Below are 21071 nucleotides of genomic sequence, written 5' to 3'. Positions count from 1 at the left end.
CCTCAGAGAAGTCTGTACCAGGTACTCAGGATTGCCTTGAGTGGTTTCATTCCATTAGGATGGAGACAGAATGGCTGGATAGCCTAGGAAATAAGATTCCTCAGAGTTCATTAGGGCATACTCTATTAAGTTGCTGGAAAAAAGCTACGAAGAATGCTCTAGATATGGATCAGTCCACTTCATCTTGGACCCCCTCAGCTCCTGATACACAGGTCTTGCGGCCAACGCGGACATCGATGCCGACACAGAGATCGACACAGAAGTTAGAGGGGGCACTATGATAGATTGGAATATAAAATTCAGCAATTTATCAATGCCATTAGGGATGTGTTAGAAATACCTATACAAATAGAGGAACATTCTTGTATGCTAACTGCAAAATCATTAGTGACATTCCCAGTTTCGGAAGAGTTGAATACCCTATTTGAAAGATCCTGGTTAAACCCAGAAGAGGTTTTTCACATCCCCAATAAAGTACTTAAGACATATCCCTTTCCTGAGGAGGATAGAAGGAGATGGGAGATTCCTCCCATAATGGACATTTTGGTGTCCAGGCCACCAGGGGTAATTACATTACCTGTACCAGGCTAGGCCTCGTTAACGGAGCCAACTGACCGCAAGATACTGTAGAGACAACTCAAAAATCCATTTACACGGCTACTGGAGCCGCCCTTAGGCCCACTATTGCATGCACTTGGGTAGCTAGGGCTATATTAAAATGGTCAAACAATTTAATAGAAGACCTTGATACAATCCATAGGGATGATGTTGTCTTGATTCTAGGTCACATAAAGGATTCGGCTAAATTCATGGAGAAAGCCATGAGGGACATTGGGCTGATGAATTCTAGAGCATCCTCCATGACAGTAGCGGCTCACAGAGGTCTCTGGATCTGCCAATGGAATGCAGATGCCGAATCCAAGAGGTACCTCCCCTTCGCAGGTGAGACACCGCTTGGGGACACTCTGAATACAAATCCTTCCGCAGTACCACCTGTGAGAAGACGTAACTCTGCTTCTCTGATGCAGTCCCCTTGGGCTGCCAGATCGAGAAAATTCGGGAGGGCCTACTTCTGCACGAGGCTAGGCCATAGAAAGAGCAGAAAGTCTGCACCCTCTACAGGTGCACGGGTTCAGAGATTGGATTCTACTCCCTTAGCGTCCTCAGCGTGACGCGGAAGGACTCCCATGTGGGGTCCACTGGGGGGGGGATCTCATCTACATCACTACAGGGGAGCCTTAGTGATTATTATTATATCCCGGATAATAAAAATTATTACCCAGGGTTAGAAACTGGATTCAGGAGTTTCCCCCTGGCTGTTTGTTTAATCAGCCCTGCCAATTGTTAGGACAGTGGGTTTGTCCCTGTCATATAAAAAAATATTTTTTTTTAAAGTGCCATCATGTCTGACACTTCCGTATATGTCCAGTGGTACTGCCATTTGATATAATTCCCGACATTACTGCCATTTAATTCCAGTGATTTTGTCATTTTCTTCCAGTGATTTGGACCAATAATACCATTGATTAGAACGAATAATTCCTGTGATACTGGCTTTTAATTCTAGTGATTTTGTCATTTTCTTCCAGTGATTTGGACCAATAAATAATACCATTGATTAGAACGAATAATTCCTGTGATATTGAGGTGTTTGTGTCGCTTAGTTTAGCCATCCAGTGCCATCCTGTCTGACACTGCAGTGCCACTCCTAGATGGGCCAGGTGTTTGTGCGGCCCACTTGGGTCGCTTAGCTTAGTCATCGACCTAAGCCAGCGAACTCGGTGCAAATTTTAGCACTACAAATAATATTGTGAGGTGTGAGGTGTTCAGAATAGACTGGAAATGAGTGGAAATTATGGTTATTGAGGTTAATAATACTATAGGATCAAAATTACCCCCAAATTCTATGATTTAAGCTGTTTTTGAGGGTTTTTTAAAAAAACAAAACACCCGAATCCAAAACGCACCCGAATCCGACAAAAAATCTTAAGGGAGGTTTTGCCAAAACGCGTCCAAATCCAAAACTTAAACACAAAACACGAAAAATGTCCGGTGCACATCTCTATCTGTGACACCATCGGCCAACTGCGTGACCCATGGGGCCGTGCAAGCTGGCCGCCACCGGAACTGCCAAGAGGCCGGGAAATCTCCTCGGATGGAGATCAGGCCTCTTCCCTCCCCTGCAACAGCGGCAACACGCCTCCATTTTGAGAAATGGAGGCCACAGCTGCCCCCTCTCCACCCCCAAACGGCATCAGACTGTTAATCACTGACTGTGTGATGCCACCTTGCGCCCACTGATGCAGACCCAAAGTACAGATGTTGGGTAGTACGGATGGTGTAATGGTTAGCATTACTGCCTCACAGCACTGAGGTCATGAGTTCGATTCCCACCATGGCCCTAACTGTGTGGAGTTTGTATATTCTCCCCGTACTTGTGTGGGTTTCCTCCGGGTACTCCGGTTTCCTCCCACAATTCAAAAATATACTGGTAGGTTAATTGGCTCCCAACAAAATTAACCCTAGTGTGAATGTGTCTGTGTGTACATGTGATAGGGAATATAGATTGTAAGTTCCACTGGGGCAGGGACTGATGTGAATGGGCAATTATTCTCTGTACAGCGCTGCGGAATATGTGTGCGCTATATAAATAACTGGTAATAAATAAATAAATATTACATCCTAGCTGCCATAATGCTTGAAGTTGCGCCATGCCGTTGCAGGACTCGGTAGCACTGAGCATCTTTTTTTGTGTTTTTTTCCACGAAAAATGCAACGTAATGTAATAAGACGCACTAGCTGCTTCTGCTGATTAAACTGATATGCTGCATGCCGATATTCTGTGAGTAATAGCGGCTCTATCTGCATCCACAATTCTACGTTACAGTGTTTTTCATGAAAACACTGTAGCATGGCATTTTATATGCAAATACAGTCGCAGTCACACACAGAATATAGGCATGCTGCATATCACTGTCATCAGCAGAAGCTGCTTGTGCGTCCTATTACATTACATTGCGCATTTTCACAGAAAAAAACACAAAAAAAGATGCTCTGTGTTACCGAGTCAATCGGCAGTCGCGCGTTATGTGTAGCGTGATTTGTAGCGACAACGCAAAGATGTAAGAGGACACATCGTACTTTGCGGCGTGCACCGCTTATGCGTCGAGACCTGAATAAGGCCCAATGTCAATAGGATAAAAAAGTAAAGACAATAGGAAAATGTATTAAATCCTTTGGGATCATATAGATGTGGGCAGAAAGGGTTATAGAGTGGCTGAGGATATGAATGTAACTGATGTGGGTCAAAAAGAAGAATAAAAAAAAAAAACTTCATAAACTACCACTATTCTGACAAGAACGGGTGGGATGTGTCTATGACACATTGTTCACATCAAATGTAAGTATTTATTGTGTTACGTAAACCTCCTAATGATAATGTGTGGACCCTTATTCAAAAAGTAAAGCATTCAATACCTTTAATACCAAGAAATAATGACACGGAGACTTGAATTTGGCAGAAAATTGTTAGCTATTTATTGTACCCTAACCATTAGAAAAAACCTGGTGGCAGAAAAAAGAACGGCTATATTCCACTGACGATAACCTCAAAAAACATTAAAACCCAAATGATCCTAATTTACCACAAACCATACATAGGTAATAGGTGCCCGACTCAGACCTCCACGCTGACTGCCCACCCTGATGGGTGATGACGCTGCCCCCTGATGGGTGATCTAGCGGCCTTAAAAGTCAATGGAGGTGAGTGCACCTAAACCACACCGAAACTGTAAACAACTGTAACTAACAAGACAAACTACAACCTGCCGTTCTTTTCCGCCAACAATAGCCAACGATAAACCATACTAACAATTTAGAGCCAAGGCACTCCGTGCCAAAACCTCTACCAAATGGGGAGGGAGGGCGGGAAGGCAAACCAGCAGCAAGAGAGACTTAGCTAGCCTATACATCCCTATATATACTGATCTCTCCCCTCTCTACCATTGGCTGTACTTTTCATAACAGTTAGGTCCACCCCCCACAGGAGGTTTAACTCTCTCCATTCCTATGTCTGTCATTTCGCTCTCCTTATGACAACATCTTTTTTGCAGTAGGTGGACCCTAAGTATGGCATAGTACTAATGCTGCTCCAATAACATACTGTATTACACATCCCAGGGGTGTATGAAAGAGTCTCAGCTGAATACCCATATAACTTTATGTAAAACAGTGGGAAACGTTTTAGGGATTTAGACATGTGCAAAAAATTGCACAGTAAGTGATCATCAGCGTTGTGTCCGACTCAGAATTATACCCTTGAAGAACAAATTCCCTAATTATGTTTTAAAATTCCATGTATAAATTGGTTGCATTTTACAGTTAAAGTAATTGATCCTCCAGCTTAGAGATGTCGCTAGATTGTTTGTCTGCAGAAATATTTTGTTATGGTGGAAATGATATCATTCACAGCACATACAGATTTGTTGAACGCATACTCGTCCAGTGAAATGTTAAATAAAAAAAATGTTTAAATTGATTGATACATTCATAGCGTACTCACCACGTAGCTTAGATTAATTTCTGGACCAATTGCATCAGTGGAATTAATCTCAGCAGGCAGTGAATCATTGGCAGCAATAGACACATGGTATTCTTTGGGTGAACTTGCAAACGACAACAAAATATAAAGTACAATATACTGCATAAACAATGTACAGATAAAGGTTACAAATTCTAATCATATTGCCGCATCCTGTAGTATAACATTACCCCCCCTTTTTTTAGCAAGAGAAAAATACAATACTAAAAAAACTATAAATGATTATAAACAAAGACCCGGTGCACATACCTAGTAAATGTCAGCCAGGATTGGTATTTCACTGGAAAAGTAATGTTTATTCTGTTGTTATGTAAGGTTTCAGTCTTCTCTTCACTGTCACTAGAATAGGATAAAAGAATTGTATCAGACTCTTAGTTTTGCTGGGATCGGTATGAAATACCTCCAATCAAAATCCCGACAGCAATTGACCGATGGTCAAAATCCCGACAAGGTCAAAATCCCGACATGGACAAAATACCGACATTTAAAATACCGACAGGTCAAAATACGTTATTGCGTTTTTCATTGTTTTTTTGTGCGTGTATGTCAACATAGGTCGACATGGACACCATATAAGTGTACCGCGTCCCCCCTTCGGGCACGGTGCCTCGCTGCGCTCGGCACACTATTATATTCCCCCTCCAGGTCCACTGGGATGGTAAAGTATGAACAAGTCGGTTTCAATGAAAAAAATCATGTCGGCATTTTGACTTGTCGACATTTTACATGTCGGTATTTTGACCATGTCGGTATTTTAAATGTCGTTATTTTGTCCATGGCGGGATGTTGACCGTCGGTCAATTGCTGGCGGGATTTTGATTGGAGGTAAATTGACTGCACCCCGTTTTGCTAAAGCACTGACATACCTTTCACATCGCACAAATAACCCGGTATCAATCCGGCATATTACTGGGTCGACACGGGTCAGTGTGCGGTGTGAAAGCGCCATGTCGGAATTCCCGGGTCGCCTGACCCGGTAATTCAACCCGGGTTATAAGAAGTGTTATTCCCGGGTTGAATACCGGGTCAGTGGCTGCGTAAACGGATCCCCAGGTCGATGCGACCTGGCACCCGTCTACTAGATAGGGAGAGGTGGCGCGGAGATGAGCTCATCTCCCAGCGCCACCTCCGCCCCCGCTGCCGGCTCTGCCCCCCGACGCTATGTCAACCGACACGGTATATTGCCGGGTCTGGAAGCCAGCGAAAGGGGTAGCAGAGTCTTCAGTGCCGGATCCCACTCGGGATGGACCCGTTTCCAATTCCCAGGTGGGATCCGGCATTGGAGATCTGAAAGGTGTAATAGGGTCAGTCGCTCGCTATGCCTATATTCATGCAAACCACTGACGTGGCACTGTGCATGCATCCCGATTTTGTACATACAGAGTCACGGTACAAAGTTAGACACAGTAGCAGAACTGCAATGGGCATTCCTGGGAGGTAAAAGAGCGTGACTGATAAGACTCACGGAGATGTTGCATCTTACGGTATTGTCACAGGAGTGTTGCTGAACGTGGCTGCATACACAGAAGCTCAACAACTCACTAGGAGCCCATACTCAGACGAAGAAACTGCACCTGCCGTTGGGCTGTTGGGACTGATGGAGCATCAAAAGAAGCACCAATGGTATTACTGTATCTATGGACGCTGACAGTGGTTGTCTCAATCCTTGACCATGCACACTGGGATGCTTGGATGTGCACCAGGGAAGGCCTTTGTTCTGGCAGTAGCATAAAGTCGCAGATGTGACTGGGACAAAAGACGCAAGGATGGCCATGACTGCATCTGACTCAGAATCATGCCCATTGCATATTCTTAGTTTCAAATGTTGATCAAGCTGCAGTCACCACTTGGAAGAGCCACCCAGAGTGTCCATAGGATGCTCCGGGGACTTCTCTGCTTGCTGGTTCCAGGAGCCCCACACCCCCAACATGAAAGGTCCTCATTAAAACAGAGGTTTGACGAAGTGTATGGTATATGCGAGTAACAATGTTGTTATTTTTCCACAAGATGATATATTACAGCAACGATATTGATACATTCAATTAATCCAATTTAAAAGAAACAACAGGATCATGTTACCGATACATACCTTGTTGCATTAATGAATATGGAAACTGTATCCAGGAGGTGTGACACATTGAACTGGAATGTAACGGCGAAGGTAATCTTTATTTTAAAAAAAAAAACACAATAGAAAAAGGAAAATTAACAAATTAAATTCCATTTCAGATTATAATATGATATCAATGATTTCTATAAACAGGTCAGGATGTTTAGTTAAAAGCTTACAGATAATCCATTCTTCAAAGTATCTCAAAACTATCTGATAGAATCCCATGAGGTTAACTTTTTTAATACCCAGTAATATAGTGGAACCGTAAAAATTCCTTTTGAAACAATTGAATTTTTTTTTAGGTTTTCCATAATGTATCCAGATGTCGCTGTGATGCAAAACATGATGCACAATATTCCATCACTGCCACCAATTTGTCATGATTCCAGCCTTCCCTCACATACCACAACCTAGGACAGCTGGTTCACTCACAGAGTCCTTATGTTCTCCGCACACATATTAATACTTCACACTTAATTACACATAGGTATGTAGCATTGGCCTCACATGATCACAAGTTCAATAAGAATCATGGAGCGTATGCTAGATAAAATATATTTTATCCAAAAGGCTTTGTTACAAAAATATTTTTTTATGGCTACCACTTCCTTTGTTCTTCCTTTAAACAGGTTCTACTTGTCAAGCTAGCAGTGCTTAAGATCAATAGAGGACACCTGGGTCTTTCCAATATGTGGTCACCTTATCAAAGTAGCAGCATCAAAGTTACAACGTCTATTAGAAGTGTCCACATCACCTCTAGCAATGACTAAATCACCCATATGTCAAGAAACATTTGGGATTCACCTTCCTTTTTGGCTTCAGGAAATCTGTTACCTCTGTAGCCTTAAAGGTGCATACACACTGTGCGTTTTTGCCCAGTGTGTATGCACAGCAATGATCGCTGACATCGCTGGGCTGAAAACCGCTCAGTGCATACACACTGAGTGCTTATCCCCGCTGGCCAGCGATGTCAGCGGGGGGGGGAGCGGCTTTCCATAGCAGTAATACCAGTAGATGAACGGCGGCTGCCAGCGATGAAGCTGGAGCGCGCATCAGCGCTCATCGCTTGCTCGAACACACTGGGCGGCTTTGAGCAGAAATCCGCTCAAAACACCAAAAGTAACCTGCTTTCAGCTCAAAATCGCCCAGTGTGTATGGGCCTTAAGTGGGGTACACAATGAGTGGGGATCGTTATGAAATACCTCCAATCAAAATGCCGATGGTCGAAATCCCGACAAGGTCAAAATAGCGACATGGACAAAATACCGACATTTCAAATACAGACAAGGTCAAAATGCCGACATGTAAAATGCAGACCGGTCAAAATACCGACATGTGTTTTGTGTTGTTATTGTGTGTGTATGTCGACATAGGTCGACATGGACACCATATAAGTGTACCGCGTCCCCTCGCATGCTCGCTGCGCTCGGCACACTATTATATTCCCCCTCCAGGTCCACTGGGATGGTAAAGTATGAACAAGTTGGTTTCAATGAAAAAAATCATGAGAAACTCATGTCGGTATTTTGACCTGTCGACATTTAACATGTCGGTATTTTAAATGTCGGTATTTTGTCCATGTCGGGATTTTGACCTTGTCGGTATTTTGACCGTCGGTCAATTGGTGTCGGGATTTCGACCGTCGGGATTTTTATTGGAGGTAAATTGACTGCATCCCACTGAGAGACACGTGCTTAATTTCTAAGCAATCTGACTAGATTGCTTAGAAATTAAGCACAGATCTCTCCGTGTGTATGCCCCAGGACTTCTCTAGCTCACACATGGCCCCCTGCTTTGTATAGTACACACATATATTTTTACAACCTGGGAGAGGAAAGATAGGGAGACCTCTCTTTCTGGTGTCATGCTGTTTATGTAAACAGCTTGTTCTTACACAAACTGGTCTTCTAATTTAAACAACTCACTTGTACAGTTTTAAGATACAATGGGGTAAATTTACTAACATTCGTGTTGCAGTCGAATTCACCGTTTAAAAAAACAACACTGTAATTTACTAAACTACCGTGTTTTTTCAATTCCAGTTCACCGATGTCGATATGATTCATATTGTCGGGCAGTGTTTTACGGGAGAGATTAGTAAAACACTGCTGGATCATATCGCTCTTCTGATTGGCTGTGCACTCCCTGCCTGCCATTCATGCAAAGCGCATAGGCAGCGATAGAGAATGAAATCCCCATTATGGCCTATGGTGGGAACTTGGTGTATTGCTTGATTGGTTGCGTGCTCCCAGCCTGCCAATCAGGAGAGTGATATGACGTGGCACTACCTGATTGGCTTGCACATCCCCAAGTGACAGGAGTCACAGGGGTCCCGGTGTATTTTTTTTTTCCAACCCCTGGATGCCTACATGGAATGAAGAGGACCGATCTTTACTGGAAATAGGCGAGTATATATACTTTTTTTTCAGGTTCCCTAAGGATTTTACTGGACAAGTGGACATGAATGGCGGCATGGGATGTAGGTAGGTATGTGTAAGTGTGTGTATGTATGTGAGTGTGAGTGTGCAAGTGTGATTTATTAAAGTTGTACTGTCATGGTGTGTGTGTATTGTCTTCATTTGAATATTTATTTTGTTGTGGAACTACAGGTACCAGCGGGCCCTTTAATGCCTGCATGCTGGTACTTGTGGTTCTCCAAGTACCAGCATGCAGGGGAGGCTTGATGGGACTTGTAGTTCCACAGCAAAAGTCAATATTTCTATTTTTACACTAAAGCTATGAAGTCGCCACCCACAGCCCAGGGGTGATGGCCATAGCCCCGGGCTTCATCCCTGGCCCTTGGGTGCCAGGATGGAGTGAGCCCTTTATTGGGGCGGGTACCCGCTCCCCCCCGGAAACCCCGGCCATGGGTGACTAGTTAGGGGGTTGACGCCACGGCTGCAGGGACCAGTATAAATGTGTCCCCCTGCTGTGGCATTGACTAGTGGAGCCCGGTGCAGGTTTCACAAATACGGGAACCCCAACGTAATTTCCCCCCCCCCATATTTTTGGGAGCCATTGGAACCAGGACTGGTCCAAGAGCCCAGTGCTGGTTTTTAAAATAATGGGAACCCCAATGCATTTCCCCCCCCCCGGTATTTTAACCACCAGGACCAGCTCAAAGAGACCAGTCTGGTTATGCTTAGGAGAGGAGACCCCATGCAATTTATTTTTTATTTTTAACTCTTTACTACATTTTTAAATAGAGAAGCATGCACGGATGTCAGTGATCCGTGCATTATTCTCCAAACACGCCAGCCAAAAGCAGGTCTATTTGAAAGTTCTATTTCTGTACGAATTCCATGCTTTTCCGGCAGTGTTTGGCTATTGTCGGCAGTGATTGAGAATACAAATCCTTAGTAAATTCCCGTGTTGTATGAGGTATATGTGAAAAAAATACAGTGTTTGACCGATGCTTTATTGATTCGGATTTGTGTGGACAACAGTGCACTCTGTGGAATGCCCTACCACGCACAATAAGACTCTCCCATAGTCTCCAAACCTTTAAACATTCCCTGAAAACTCACCTCTTCAGGCTAGCTTATCACTTTCCAGAACCGCTCACTCAACCTTCATAAGCTTTCCTATCCGATTATATCCCCACTGTACAGTCCGCACATATCCTCCACTTATTTTCACTTTCTTCACTTTCCCTTCTTTCTGACCAGGGTTCATCATTGCTGTGGTGTGATATCATGCAGCCCACCTAGGGGGCTGCATGATATCATGCATATATGTCCACCGGTGGACATATATGCAATAGATAATGCCTTTCCTTGTGTATCAATGCCTATTTCCCTATAGAGTGTAAGCTTGCGAGCAGGGCCTTCCTACCTCTGACTGTTCGTTTATTACCCAGTTTTGTTGTATCATTATGTCCAATTGTAAAGCGCAATGGAATTTGCTGCGCTATATAAGAAACTGTTAATAAATAATAAATAAATAATAAATATCTCAATACGAATTGCCGCAACACTGCTGAGATTTGTGTTTAGTAAATTTCCGAGTTGCATTTTCATATGAAAATGCAAACTCGAATCAAATCGGGAGCTTAGTAAATTTCCACCAATGTTTTATACAGAACAGCAAATGGCAGGTTATACATAGTAAAATAGGATTTAATGGTACCTATGTCACACTATATAAACATTCAATCTAGAAAGACATAGGATATTGCACTGTGCTTATGGCAGTCAGTGGGGTAAATTTACTAAGATGAGAGTTCTATTTAAGATGGGATGTTGCTCATATCAATCAATCAATCAATCAATCAATCAATCAATCAATCAGATTCCAGGTATTATCTTCTAGAAGGTGCTAATTAAATGAGAAGTAGAATCTGATTGGTTGCTATGGGCAACATCCCATCTTAAATAGAACTCCCATCATAGTAAATTTACCCCAGTGTGTCCCTTGGAAATGTGTTCCCCTATCCCAATATATAGCAATCCATCAGTCTGTAAATCTCAGTGAAATCTAGTACAGGTTAAGTATTCCTTATCCAAAATGCTTGGGACCAGAAGTATTTTGGATATCGGATTTTTCCGTATTTTGGAATAATTACATACCATAATGAGATATCATGGTGATGGGACCCAAGTCCAAGCACAGAATGCTTTTATGTTTCATATACACCTTATACACACAGCCTGAAGGTCATTTAATACAATATTTGTAATAACTTTGTGTATTAAACAAAGTGTGTGTACATTGAGACATCAGGAAACAAAGTTTTCACTATCTCACTCTCACTCAAAAAATGTCCGTATTTTGGAATATTTCGTATTTTGGAATATTTGGATATGGGATACTCAACCTGTATACCAAAAGCCACATATTTTTTTTTTTATAAATCATATTATACACAGTGCTATAAACCTACATGACAATGAGCATCATATATACAGTGTTAGCTGTACCTGTTCATTTTTTCTTAAAAAGGGATATCCGACCTTACATGTAAACTCTATCTCTGACTCGCAGCTTACTTTTGGCTTATCCTGTGAAAAGAAAAAAATGCATTGGCTGTTACAGGATAACTATTATCAAGAAAGGTAGAACCAACATCACTCAGGAATATAATTAAAGTTTTTGGGGATCAGTATGAAATACCTACAATCAAAATCCCGACGGTCAAAATACCAACAACAATTCCCGGTCAAAATCCCGACAGGGTCAAAATACTGACAAGGTCAAAATACCAGCATTTAAAATACCGACAAGGACAAAATACCGACATTTAAAATGTTGACAGGTCAAAAAGTTGACACAAGTTTTTCATTGATTTGGGGTGTGTATTTCGACATAGGTTGACATTGACACTGTTTTGGTGTAGCGTGTCCCCTCGCATGGCTCTCTGCGCTCGGCACTATTATATTCACCCCTCCAGGTCTACTGGGATGGTAAAGTATGAACAAGTCAGTTTCAATAAAAAAAATTATGAAAAACTGTTGACTTTTTGACCTGCCGACATTTTAAATGTCGATATTTTGACCTTGTTGGTATTTTGACCATGTCAGTATTTTGACCTTGTGGGGATTGTGACCGTCGGTCAATGGTTGTCGGGATTTTGACCATCAGGATTTTGATTGTAGGTAAATTGGGGAAGGGGGGGGGGGGGGTAGGTCAGCCAGGCACGCAGCCTTTTAGTCCTTAAGTTCCAGCAGCCATCCCGCAGACCATTCTCCCCTTCAGCCAGTGTCCCGTCCACGCAGCCTTTCCCCTGCAGCCGCTGCATTCTGTTTCTGTTGCCCTTTCTCTGACCCTGCTACCAGTGTGTCCTGTCAGCGCAGCTCTCAACCCCCTGCAGCTGCTGCATGAATGACTGGGTCTCTGCACCACGGACTCCAGCCTCCGGTAAGTAATTAGTGGGTAGGGTGGGTCACGACAGGTTGCGTGTGCTGCCGGTGGGGGTGGCGGGTTGCAAGTTCAGGGTGCTGTGGGTGGGGAAGGGGGGTGCTGTGGGTGGGGAAGGGGGGTGCTGTAGATGGGGTTGAGGGGGTTCTTCCAAGTTGCGGGTGCTGTCGGCAAGGAGGGGGGGGGGGGGGGGCAGTGTCACTGGTTGTGGGTGCTGCTGAAATGGGGGGGTGTTTGGGGTCGTGGGTTGCACTGGGAGCCGCAGGCAGAGAGGATACAGCAGGGAGGAATCTAAAAGATTGTCTGCTGCATGTAAATGGCAGCTTGTAAAGGGTATTGGGTGCTGTACATGCACAGAGTACCATTAAAAAGACCCAGAGTGTGGCATCGGTGACACCATTCAGGACAGCAGTCTGGGCTCCACATGTAACCCACTGCCTCCATGTCGCCCACTGCCTCTTATATCACCCATTATCTCCCTGTCACCCTCTGACCCTACCTGTCACCCCTGTCTCTCTTTGTCATCCGTTGCGTCCAGGTCAACCACTATCTTCCTGTCTCCCTCTGCCTCTCCCTGTCACCCTCTGGTGCTACCTGGCTACCACCCACTGCCTCTTACTGTCACCCCCTGCCTCTCCGTCTCTCACTATCTCTCCCCATCACCTCGCTCTTCTGTTACCTACTGCCTCTCCCCATGAATCTCTATGTCACCCACTGCCTCTCCCTGGCATCACCCACTTCCTCCCCCTGTCACCCATTTCCTGACATCACCCACTGCCTCCCCCTGTCACCCATTCCCTGGCGTCACCCACTGTCTCTCACTGTCATGCTCTGCTTCTCCTTCTCCCACTATCTCTCCCCATTACCCTCTGCCTCTCCTCTGCATCACTATCTTCCTAGCACCCTTTCCCTCCTGTAACTCTCTGCCTGTCCAAGGCATAACCCTCTCCCTGTCATACTGATATGGCATTCCCTTTGAGTCCAATGCCCCTTTTAACCAGGCGTGTACGCGCCCAAATAACACCCTTCCTCCTTCCACTGTCATAGTGCTCCCCCTGTCATTTTTTTCGGGATCCGCCCTGAGCAGGGGTTCCTAGTAGAGATGAGCGGGTTCGGTTTCTCTGAAACCGAACCCGCACGAACTTCATGTTTTTTTCACGGGTCCGAGCAGACTCGGATCCTCCCGCCTTGCTCGGTTAACCCGAGCGCGCCCGAACGTCATCATGACGCTGTCGGATTCTCGCGAGACTCGGATTCTATATAAGGAGCCGCGCGTCGCCGCCATTTTCACACGTGCATTGAGATTGATAGGGAGAGGACGTGGCTGGCGTCCTCTCCATTAGAAATTAGATTAGAAGAGAGAGAGAGATTGTGCAGAGTCAGACAGAGTTTACCACAGTGACCAGTGCAGTTGTTGTTAGTTAACTTTTATTTATTTTAATATAATATATCCGTTCTCTGCTATATCCGTTCTCTGCCTGAAAAAAAACGATACACAGCAGCAGCCAGTCACACAGTGTGACTCAGTCTGTGTGCACTCAGCTCAGCCCAGTGTGCTGCACATCAATGTATAAAAGGCAAAGCTTATAATAATTGTGGGGGAGACTGGGGAGCACTGCAGGTTGTTATAGCAGGAGCCCCCAGGAGTACATAATATTATATTAATTTAAAATTAAACAGTGCACACTTTTGCTGCAGGAGTGCCACTGCCAGTGTGACTAGTGGTGACCAGTGCCTGACCACCAGTATAGTAGTATATTGTTGTATGTATTGTATACTATCTCTTTATCAACCAGTCTATATTAGCAGCAGACACAGTACAGTGCGGTAGTTCACGGCTGTGGCTACCTCTGTGTCGGCAGTCGGAACTCGGCAGGCAGTCCGTCCATCCATAATTGTATTACAATATATACCACCTAACCGTGGTATTTTTTTTTCTTTCTTTATACCGTCGTCATAGTGTCATACTAGTTGTTACGAGTATACTACTATCTCTTTATCAACCAGTGTACAGTGCGGTAGTTCACGGCTGTGGCTACCTCTGTGTCGGCAGTCGGCAGGCAGTCCGTCCATCCATAATTGTATTATTATTATAATATATACCACCTAACCGTGGTTTTTTTTTCATTCTTTATACCGTCATAGTGTCATACTAGTTGTTACGAGTATACTACTATCTCTTTATCAACCAGTGTACAGTGCGGTAGTTCACGGCTGTGGCTACCTCTGTGTCGGCAGTCGGCAGGCAGTCCGTCCATCCATAATTGTATTATTATTATAATATATACCACCTAACCGTGGTTTTTTTTTCATTCTTTATACCGTCGTCATAGTGTCATACTAGTTGTTACGAGTATACTACTATCTCTTTATCAACCAGTGTACAGTGCGGTAGTTCACGGCTGTGGCTACCTCTGTGTCGGCAGTCGGCAGGCAGTCCGTCCATCCATAATTGTATTATTATTATAATATATACCACCTAACCGTGGTTTTTTTTTCATTCTTTATACCGTCGTCATAGTGTCATACTAGTTGTTACGAGTATACTACTATCTCTTTATCAACCAGTGTACAGTGCGGTAGTTCACGGCTGTGGCTACCTCTGTGTCGGCAGTCGGCAGGCAGTCCGTCCATCCATAATTGTATTATTATTATAATATATACCACCTAACCGTGGTTTTTTTATACCACCTAACCGTGGCAGTCCGTCCATAATTGTATACTAGTATCCAATCCATCCATCTCCATTGTTTACCTGAGGTGCCTTTTAGTTCTGCCTATAAAATATGGAGAACAAAAAAGTTGAGGTTCCAAAATTAGGGAAAGATCAAGATCCACTTCCACCTCGTGCTGAAGCTGCTGCCACTAGTCATGGCCGAGACGACGAAATGCCAGCAACGTCGTCTGCCAAGGCCGATGCCCAATGTCATAGTACAGAGCATGTCAAATCCAAAACACCAAATATCAGAAAAAAAAGGACTCCAAAACCTAAAATAAAATTGTCGGAGGAGAAGCGTAAACTTGCCAATATGCCATTTACCACACGGAGTGGCAAGGAACGGCTGAGGCCCTGGCCTATGTTCATGGCTAGTGGTTCAGCTTCACATGAGGATGGAAGCACTCAGCCTCTCGCTACAAAACTGAAAAGACTCAAGCTGGCAAAAGCACCGCAAAGAACTGTGCGTTCTTTGAAATCCCAAATCCACAAGGAGAGTCCAATTGTGTCGTTTGCGATGCCTGACCTTCCCAACACTGGACGTGAAGAGCATGCGCCTTCCACTATTTGCATGCCCCCTGCAAGTGCTGGAAGGAGCACCCGCAGTCCAGTTCCTGATAGTCAGATTGAAGATGTCAGTGTTGAAGTACACCAGGATGAGGAGGATATGGGTGTTGCTGGCGCTGGGGAGGAAATTGACCAGGAGGATTCTGATGGTGAGGTGGTTTGTTTAAGTCAGGCACCCGGGGAGACACCTGTTGTCCGTGGGAGGAATATGGCCGTTGACATGCCAGGTGAAAATACCAAAAAAATCAGCTCTTCGGTGTGGAGGTATTTCACCAGAAATGCGGACAACAGGTGTCAAGCCGTGTGTTCCCTTTGTCAAGCTGTAATAAGTAGGGGTAAGGACGTTAACCACCTCGGAACATCCTCCCTTATACGTCACCTGCAGCGCATTCATAATAAGTCAGTGACAAGTTCAAAAACTTTGGGTGACAGCGGAAGCAGTCCACTGACCAGTAAATCCCTTCCTCTTGTAACCAAGCTCACGCAAACCACCCCACCAACTCCCTCAGTGTCAATTTCCTCCTTCCCCAGGAATGCCAATAGTCCTGCAGGCCATGTCACTGGCAAGTCTGACGAGTCCTCTCCTGCCTGGGATTCCTCCGATGCATCCTTGCGTGTAACGCCTACTGCTGCTGGCGCTGCTGTTGTTGCCGCTGGGAGTCGATGGTCATCCCAGAGGGGAAGTCGTAAGCCCACTTGTACTACTTCCAGTAAGCAATTGACTGTTCAACAGTCCTTTGCGAGGAAGATGAAATATCACAGCAGTCATCCTACTGCAAAGCGGATAACTGAGTCCTTGACAACTATGTTGGTGTTAGACGTGCGTCCGGTATCCGCCGTTAGTTCACAGGGAACTAGACAATTTATTGAGGCAGTGTGCCCCCGTTACCAAATACCATCTAGGTTCCACTTCTCTAGGCAGGCGATACCGAGAATGTACACGGACGTCAGAAAAAGACTCACCAGTGTCCTAAAAAATGCAGTTGTACCCAATGTCCACTTAACCACGGACATGTGGACAAGTGGAGCAGGGCAGGGTCAGGACTATATGACTGTGACAGCCCACTGGGTAGATGTATGGACTCCCGCCGCAAGAACAGCAGCGGCGGCACCAGTAGCAGCATCTCGCAAACGCCAACTCTTTCCTAGGCAGGCTACGCTTTGTATCACCGCTTTCCAGAATACGCACACAGCTGAAAACCTCTTACGGCAACTGAGGAAGATCATCGCGGAATGGCTTACCCCAATTGGACTCTCCTGTAGAGATGAGCGGGTTCGGTTTCTCTTATCTTATCTTATCTCTTATCTTTCTCACACAGTCAGCTACCTCATTGCGCCTCTTTTTTTCTTTGCGTCATGTGCTGTTTGGGGAGGGTTTTTTGGAAGGGACATCCTGCGTGACACTGCAGTGCCACTCCTAGATGGGCCCGGTGTTTGTGTCGGCCACTAGGGTCGCTTATCTTTCTCACACAGTCAGCTACCTCATTGCGCCTCTTTTTTTCTTTGCGTCATGTGCTGTTTGGGGAGGGTTTTTTGGAAGGGACATCCTGCGTGACACTGCAGTGCCACTCCTAGATGGGCCCGGTGTTTGTGTCGGCCACTAGGGTCGCTTATCTTACTCACACAGCTACCTCATTGCGCCTCTTTTTTTCTTTGCGTCATGTGCTGTTTGGGGAGGGTTTTTTGGAAGGGACATCCTGCGTGACACTGCAGTGCCACTCCTAGATGGGCCCGGTGTTTGTGTCGGCCACTAGGGTCGCTTATCTTACTCACACAGCGACCTCGGTGCAAATTTTAGGACTAAAAATAATATTGTGAGGTGTGAGGTATTCAGAATAGACTGAAAATGAGTGGAAATTATGGTTTTTGAGGTTAATAATACTTTGGGATCAAAATGACCCCCAAATTCTATGATTTAAGCTGTTTTTTAGGGTTTTTTGAAAAAAACACCCGAATCCAAAACACACCCGAATCCGACAAAAAAAATTCGGTGAGGTTTTGCCAAAACGCGGTCGAACCCAAAACACGGCCGCGGAACCGAACCCAAAACCAAAACACAAAACCCGAAAAATTTCCGGCGCTCATCTCTAGTTCCTAGTATGTGCACAAATAATGTAAATTAAACATTAAAATGTGCGAGTGTGACTCATGAAATAACAACAGTCCCGACTGATCTAAGACATCAACAGGGCTGGGACTGGATATAGTTTAGAGAAAGTTCAAATTAATTAAGAGGATTGTACATAACGGATAAGTGCTAGAAGTGTGTACCTTGTTATGTGGGAAAAGTAGATGAATTTTCACAAATGTGATACGTGATTGCATGGTTTGCAGGTAGTAAATGAGGCTGATAAATAAGATAATAATAATTATAGTAGTAGTAGTCGTAGTAGTAATAATAATAATAATAATAATAATTAAAAAAAGGAAAGTCTAGAAGTGTGGTGGGTTGCATTGCATAAATTGGAACAGCAGGGGGTGCTGTTAGCATGCAAAACAGTGTGCTAGAATAAAATGGAATCCAATTAACCTACCACAAACATACTAGTAGGTTAACTGGATTCTGAAAAAAACATAAAAATAAATAAATAAATAAATAAACCTAGCATATACGTGTGTCCACATTTGCTAGGAAATAAAAATGACTAAATAATTTCTATATAGTGCTTTGGAGTATGTGTGCTCTATATAAATAACTATTAATAAATAAATAATGCTAAATGTGCCGCTAAACTCTTTTAAGAAACATCTCTCCAACATAGCTCCAGCTGGAATACTTCTTGTGCTTTCTTGTGTATTAAAGCATATCTGGAAACTCTCCTGGAACGCCCAAGAGAGACCCAAATTTAGGGGGTTTCTCCCTCCCTGCAAAGTTGGACAATCGCAAATTTCAGAGTTGGCCAATTTCATCTAAAGTGAACAAGCTGGGGGTGCGATGACGTGATTTGCATTAAATTGCATCAATCCTGTCTTTGAAAAGAGGGCCACAGTACCACGTCCCTAGAGATGAGGGGATTCTGTTTTACTCGGTTTTACTCGGTTCTCAAAACCGAATCTTATTGGCTATCCAAAACACGTGACACCCGTGAGCCGAGAACCGAGTAAAACCGAGTAAAACCGAATCCGCTCATCTCTAACGTCCACCAAACTCCCCCAACCTCCCCGGACGGCCATTCAAATATGGCTTTCCTGGGGGTGGGGGTGGTGGTGGTGGGTAATTGGGTCAAGTATTTATTTAAGGTGGAGTCTACTTTAGAAAAAACAGTGCCTTCCAGGCTGAACCTTACCATTGTGAACATTGCACAGAACGTATGGGAGGGCAACAGAAATAACCAAGGAACTAGGGGGTAATTCAGAGTTGATCGCAGCAGCAATTTTGTTAGCAGTTGGGCAAAACCATGTGCACTGCAGGTGGGGCAGATGTAACATGTGCAGAGAGAGTTAGATTTGGGTGGGGTGTGTTCAAACTGAAATCTAAATTGCAGTGTAAAAATAAAGCAGCCAGTATTATTTACCTTGCACAGAAACAATATTACCCACCCAGATCTAACTCTCTCTGCACATGTTATATCTGCCCCACCTGCAGTGCCACATGGTTTTGCCCATCTGCTAACAAATCTGCTGCTACGATCAGGTCTGACTTAGGGGGTCATTCCGAGTTGATCGCTCGCTAGCAACTGTTTGCAGCACTGTAATCAGATAGTCGCCGCCTATGGGGGAGTGTATTTTTGCTTTGCAAGTGTGCGAACACCTTTGCAGCTGAGCGGTACAAAAACAGTTTGTGTAGTTTCTGAGCAGCTCTGGACTTACTCAGCCGCTGCGATCACTCCAGTCTTTTTGGCCCCGGAATTGACGTCAGACACCCGCCCTGCAAACGCTTGGACATGCCTGCGTTTTCCCAAACACTCCCAGAAAACGGTTGGTTGACACCCATAAACAGGGCGTTTATTGGTGTCAACCAACCGTTTTCTGTCAATCACCTTGCGATCGACTGTGAGAATGGATTCTTCGTTAAATCCATCGCCCAGCACCGATCCTCTTTGTACCCGTACGACGCGCCTGTGCATTGCGGTGCATACGCATGCGCAGTTTTTCCGAGTTTTAACCTGATCGCAGCGCTGCAAAAAGTTGCTAGCGAGCGATCAACTCGTAATGACCCCCATAGGCCCCAAGTCTGCCTGCAAGATAAACACTACTACTGTGGATGTTTTATAGTGTAACGCTTTTTAAAATTCCACCCTCATTATAATAGACATTTTTTTACGAGTATTCTAAGATCGCAGTAAAAAAGAACACTGTTAATTAATCTTTTAGTAATTTTTATTCAATATAGTTTTATTACGCTGTACAAATGACACGTATTCTATGTGAGAAAGCACAGTGCACATCACTTACCTCTCTTCCAGCCAGTATAATGTTTGGAGAATACTTCATTATCACTCTGGCGTTATATGCGCTGTCCTGACTGTTCTTTAGGCTCACCATAACGCTGAACTTGTCTTTGCTGTATTTCACAATGGCCTGGTTAAAGCTGGAAAACATGTACAGAAAATAAACAGGCAAAATATTTAGTTACATTGTTTTGTTGATATAATGAGTCAAACAAAAAAGTCCTCATAAGGGGGGTATCCAGTTAGCCCCGATCCATTTCCAATCAATAAAAACCCGATGGTCATTAGCAATAAAACCCGATGGTCATTATTGCGGTATCCTATTACAGGCCGATTTCATAGGTCGAAAACCGACCTGTGACAGTGCGAAAACACATCGGGGATAAGTGCCCGATCCCATATGTTATCGAGGCTTCGGCAGCCCACTTATCGTGGATTATGCTTCGGGTGCCTGTCTAGTCTTCCATGCACAAGCTTCGGTAAGCTTGCTGACAGGTTATCTAGTGTGCGTAGGTATAATCATTTCCCTATGATCTAAGTATAATTTTGGAATACATATAGAATGGAACCAATCGCATAAGCATTTTGTTTCTAACGCCTAGGGTGACAAGTGAGCAGGGGCAGCACTGTATAGATGATCTACTATGTCTAGGTTGACATGCATTAGGTCGACACTGACACATAAAAAGGTCGACGGGTAGAAAATGGTCGACACAAAAAAAGGTTGACACATTTTTTTAATTTTTTTTTAAATTGTGTCGTTTTCACTGTCAGAGCACAGAGAACCCTAATTAGTGTACCGCGTCCCCTTGCAAGCTGCGGACAGGT

The 21071-nt window shown here is 44.3% G+C and overlaps 1 protein-coding gene across 1 annotated transcript in view; it reads right to left on the bottom strand.

Annotated features, from left to right (window-relative positions):
• ITGA1 (integrin subunit alpha 1) overlaps nt 1-21071 on the bottom strand; it is a 334632-nt gene that overhangs the window by 20206 nt on the left and 293355 nt on the right. Inside the window, exons 21-25 of the mRNA XM_063964201.1 lie at nt 20248-20383; nt 11633-11713; nt 6690-6766; nt 4850-4939; nt 4562-4664 (exon numbers count right to left, since the gene is read on the bottom strand). Of these exons, the coding sequence (XP_063820271.1) occupies nt 4562-4664; nt 4850-4939; nt 6690-6766; nt 11633-11713; nt 20248-20383 (487 nt within the window). The remainder of the gene's footprint in view (nt 1-4561; nt 4665-4849; nt 4940-6689; nt 6767-11632; nt 11714-20247; nt 20384-21071) is intronic.

The sequence above is a fragment of the Pseudophryne corroboree genome, chromosome 1 (genome assembly GCF_028390025.1).
Source record: "Pseudophryne corroboree isolate aPseCor3 chromosome 1, aPseCor3.hap2, whole genome shotgun sequence".
Lineage (NCBI taxonomy): Eukaryota > Metazoa > Chordata > Amphibia > Anura > Myobatrachidae > Pseudophryne > Pseudophryne corroboree.
This window is presented reverse-complemented; position numbering and strand designations above follow the sequence as displayed.